Genomic DNA, 4,691 nt, shown 5'->3' on the forward strand with positions numbered 1-4,691 from the left:
TACTTTTTGGTCAATTAATTAAATAAAAAAATAATAAAATTATTAGAAAAAAATATGAAGAGATATTCCTCTCTCATTTCATGCCAAGCCTTGAAGCAAGCTTTGCTGGATACAAAGCCAGGCATGAGATCTTCTGTGATTAAAGTTTTGGATGGATCATGGCACATGCCCGCCACGAATAGAAATGGATATAAGGAATATTTGAATGAACACATTCCGACTTCATTGTTCTTTGATATTGATGCTTTGAGTGATCCGAACACTGATCTGCCCCACATGTTACCTCCCGTGAAAATGTTTGAAGAGAGTATTACAGAGATGGGTATTGTCAATACTGATCATGTCGTAGTTTATGATACAGCGTTTACTTCGGCTTTCAGGTGAGTCTATTCAAACGTGAAAACAACAAGATTGTTAAAATAATGAGAAAATCAAACATCGCTTTTGCCATTGATTCTTTTACTAATTTCTTTCACCAAACACCCATCGACGACGTGACGATATGAAAATAATTTGAATTGATAATTTTTGATGATCATAATGGTTTGCGAAATTATTGTTTACCTACTATGAAAATATTTCAGAGTATGGTTTACGTTTAAAGTATTTGGTCACAAGGGAGATGTGAGTTTGTTGGACGGTGGTCTCATGAAATGGAAATTATTAAATTATCCACTTGAAAGCGGCCCACCAAAGCCAGAGAAGAGAGATCAACCTTACAAGGCGAACTTCCAAGAGCAATTTATTGTAAAATTGGACGATATTTTGAGCAACCTCAATAGCAACAAGGCATATGTTGTTGGTATGTGCAATGTCATTTAAAAATTCTTGCCATCTCACGAATGAAAACATTCTTTTCACATAGATGCAAGATCTGCTGAGAGATTTAATGGAACACAATCAGAACCTCGTCCTAATTTGAAAAGTGGTCACATTCCAAACAGCTTTAACATTCCATTCCCTACATTGGTCAATCCAGAGGACAAGACCTTTAAGAGTCATGAAGAAATTTTAAAGCTCTTCCAAAAGCTGGCCTCAACATCAAGCAAGTGGATGGCAAAATTGTCATCGATAAGCCAATTGTTGGAACTTGTGGCAGGTATGTATTTTCTTGCTGTACTTTTCCTTTCTTTATCATCCTTTTCACTTGATACAATGTCGTGAATCCGTTGATGTGTCTTCTCCATGCAGTGGTGTGACTGGTTGTGCTCTTCTTTATTCTCTTAATTTACTTGGAGTGGAATTGGATCAACTCAGACTCTATGATGGATCCTTCTCAGAATACGGAAAGGTCGCCTTTGATCATCCAGTCCATCAAAGAAAGTGATTAAACACAAAATTAACTATTTTCGACAAAAATAATTTTTAATCCTTATTACCTTCAAACATGGGTTAAAAGTGTGAACATCTCTATCATATTGAAATAATAGATGATATCCAATTAGATCGAATTGCATTTCATCTATTCCCTTGACCTTCCTCTTTCGTATTCATTTTTTGTAAACTTTAACGGATCTAGCCGTTACACAATTTTTAAAAATGAATGTCAGCAATTTTTCAAAAATTAATAATTATCAAAAAAAAACTTTCATCATCTTCGTGATTGTGTAAGTAGTATTGGCAGTCTTCAAAGCAGTACTCGTATTAATAGTCGAACCTTCATTTGACATTCCTTCAACCCTTTCGATTCTTTTCGATCGATTCCGGTTGCTTCGATCGACATTAATTCCTTTATCGAAACCATAGAATTCACCCAATTTCAACCTCTCTTACCAGCACATTCCACCAATGATGATGATGAACATTGATACGGAGAACCAACTCTCCAACAATCTCAACAACATGTCCATTTTGGACTCTCAACAGAAGAGAGCTTCGATGAATTTCGGTTCCCTCGCCTCCACCACTGGTACCAATCCTTCTCAAAACACCAATCGACGAGCATTGGTTGACATTTCAAACAAGACTGCCTCTACCATGAATTCCATCCAAAATGTTGCCATCACTCAAAAGCCAACAATTCCAACCATGGTAAAGCCCAACAATTCCACCACTGTGAAAAAGGAAACCTCTTACACTTCTCCTGTGAGAAAGAATGCGGTCGATGCCATGATCATGAGTCCTAAGGTTGATGCCTCAGATGCCGACAAGCCAGAGTCCTGTGTCGAGTATGTGAAAGACATTTTTTCACATTACAGATCCATTGAGACCAAGTACATGCCGAATCCAAATTACATGACTTTCCAGAGAAATTTTAATGAACAAACTCGTGTCTTGACCATTAACTGGCTTTTGAATGTTCATAACCATTTCGAATTGTCCCCAGAGACCATGTTTTTGTGTGTGAACATTTTTGATCGATTTTTGAGTGCTCATCCTGATGTAGCCCTTGAAAAGATTCATCTCGTGGCAGTGACCTCTCTTTTCATTGCCACCAAGTATGAGGAAGTGAAGCCATTGCTCACCGAGCACGTCATCAAAATCACTCGAAAATGTATTCGAAAGAAGAAATCCTCCACATGGAAAGACTCATTTTGAAGACTCTTGATTTTAACTTGACCATTGCGAGCTCCAATGTCTTTCTCAAGAGATATCTCAAATGCAGTGTGCAATTCGATGATGTGCAAGTGTTCATTGCCTCCTTTGTGAATGAAATGACACTCTATGATATGAACATGTTGAATTACACTCCAAGCACTGTTGCATGTGCTGCCATTTATGTGGCAAGATCTTTGAGAAAGTTGGGTGAAAAGTGGAATTCCAATCTGATCTATTACACTGGCAAGACTGAAGAGGAAATTCTTCCATGTGCTCGTCAAATCTATTACTTTATGAAACACTTTTGCAATACTTTATATTTCGAAGGTGGTAGAAAACCAGACAGGAACTTTTGCTGTATCGATATGGAAAGGAAGATCGATTGAGAATTTCTGAGAGTATTCGACATGTGTTTTCTCAGAAGAGAAAGGAGTAAGGGAATCTCAATGTCAATACTACTTTGAAATTTCTTTTTCTCACAGCTCTGTGGATTTGGGCTACTCAACTTGCTAGGTTTTTCTATTGCGAATTGTAAATAATTTATTTCCATACAAGTCAATCGTATAAGACTGCGTGACCACTGACTTGGCCACTCTAATAATGTTCTTTGTGTGAAATGGCCATTCTTCTGGATACTAGTAGTGTCTAGAAAGCCATCTTCGCCAGCATTTGAATAAATTCGTCAAATTCTTAAAGAGATCTTCATTTAATTCAATCGATACATATTTCCGTATTGAATGGTTGGTTGCTGTTTCTCATCAACTTCGACAATGACGACAGCCATTGTGCTTTCATCAATAATTCGGTAGGTGGTGGTAATGAACGACGTTGGCATGACCACCTTTAAAATTGCCACATTATTTAAAGGATAAAACTCTCCCTTACAAATATTTCCAAGATATTTCCATTGAAAATGTTGAATTTCTTGTTGAGCTTGCGTTTGTTGTGAAAGTCTATGATTTGTCGTCGTCGTCGTTGAAGAGGAGGAACTAGTTGTGGATGAAGAGATGAGTGGTTGAAAGATCATTTCATAGGCAAATTTCATGTCTTGAGGTGAATTTCCAAACGAGAAACGAGCATAACGATGATTTGGTGTGGTAGTATTGGTGGTGGAGGACGATTCTGAAAGGTAGGTGGATTCGTATTTGGTATTTTCCTCAAATTGAAGAAATGTATTACTTGTTGATAAATGTTGATCTATCATTTGAATGTGGTGCATTCATCATTTCAAATAGTTTCAATAATTATAAATGATTTTTAAAATTCCGATTTGGCAAATTTCATGAATTCGTATACAAATAAAATCAACAGAAATTTCAACATACAAATTCCACCAAATTCTCTCCATTCCAAATTTCTCTTCCACTTTCCGATCAAATACGTGAAAAAATCAATCGACGATGAGCCTTCTTTGGATGCCATTTTTTTTCTTTAAATTTTAGAAATTTAAATTCGAAAAAAAATTTATGATAATTTCACATTATTTACAACGAAAGGTTGAACGAGGTGCTTTGGTCATCATTTTTTTTGTTTGAGAATTCACATTCGTGATAGTTCCTAATTTGGAACGCCCGAATTCCAAATGGTTACTCTCTTCACCAATACATGCAGGACCACCCTTTTTCTCTTATTGAATCATGTTTTGGACGGGATGCCTGCCAGGAATATGGCGACACTCCCGCTACAGTCTTTGACTGTATGAACTGTGAGTGACAAAAGCGCAAGCCTTTGTTTGTAATTTATCTTTGTTGTTGGACAAGAATTGTGAGCAGGAGTGTTGTATTTACTCGAGCAAAGTACCGCCAAGGAACAAATATTGTTCGACAATACAAAAGATTGATGACACGGAATTAATATACTATTTCTCAAAAAAGTGAGGTTGACAAGAAAAAAAAGGCTACAGCACTGCAGGTTCCCAAGTTGTCTCCAACCTCAGTACTGATGCAGCTCGACGATGCTTAACTTCTCAAATCGGATGGGATGAGGTGCATTCATCGTGATATGGCCGTAGCCATTCATGGTTCTAATTCTGTAATTACAAAGCTACATAACAGTAGGAAGATTGAGTTAAACATCTGATGGTTTGAAGTCTGTTACTTTTCTATGATTCACTTTCAAGAGAGTGCTGTTCATATCATCTTTATCACCCAAAA

At 36.9% G+C, this 4,691-nt stretch overlaps 4 protein-coding genes across 4 annotated transcripts in view; 2 read left to right on the plus strand and 2 right to left on the minus strand.

Moving 5' to 3' along the window:
• Positions 1-54: 54 nt before the first annotated feature.
• FDP41_000861 (uncharacterized protein) lies at positions 55-1,199 on the plus strand (the record flags this gene model as incomplete). The annotated part of the gene is made up of 4 exons (XM_044712482.1): positions 55-380; positions 585-802; positions 866-1,099; positions 1,192-1,199. The coding sequence occupies 4 exons, from the start codon at positions 55-57 to the stop codon at positions 1,197-1,199; spliced, it is 786 nt and encodes a 261-aa protein (XP_044564796.1).
• Positions 1,200-1,842: 643 nt separating this feature from the next.
• FDP41_000862 (uncharacterized protein) lies at positions 1,843-2,924 on the plus strand (the record flags this gene model as incomplete). Its single annotated transcript, XM_044712493.1, has 2 exons — positions 1,843-2,472; positions 2,541-2,924. The coding sequence occupies 2 exons, from the start codon at positions 1,843-1,845 to the stop codon at positions 2,922-2,924; spliced, it is 1,014 nt and encodes a 337-aa protein (XP_044564797.1).
• A 320-nt stretch (positions 2,925-3,244) lies between these two features.
• On the minus strand, positions 3,245-3,960 carry FDP41_000863 (uncharacterized protein; the record flags this gene model as incomplete). Its single annotated transcript, XM_044712504.1, has 2 exons — positions 3,245-3,735; positions 3,864-3,960. The coding sequence occupies 2 exons, from the start codon at positions 3,958-3,960 to the stop codon at positions 3,245-3,247; spliced, it is 588 nt and encodes a 195-aa protein (XP_044564798.1).
• Positions 3,961-4,605: 645 nt separating this feature from the next.
• The window catches only part of FDP41_000864 (uncharacterized protein), a gene marked incomplete at both ends in the record, with an annotated part of 662 nt that continues 576 nt past the window's right edge, over positions 4,606-4,691 (minus strand). Inside the window, one exon of the mRNA XM_044712515.1 lies at positions 4,606-4,691. This exon is cut by the window's right edge and continues 351 nt beyond it. Coding sequence (XP_044564799.1) covers positions 4,606-4,691 — 86 coding nt within the window.

Source organism: Naegleria fowleri (genome assembly GCF_008403515.1).
Source record: "Naegleria fowleri strain ATCC 30894 chromosome Unknown tig21, whole genome shotgun sequence".
Taxonomy (NCBI): domain Eukaryota; phylum Heterolobosea; class Eutetramitea; order Acrasida; family Naegleriidae; genus Naegleria; species Naegleria fowleri.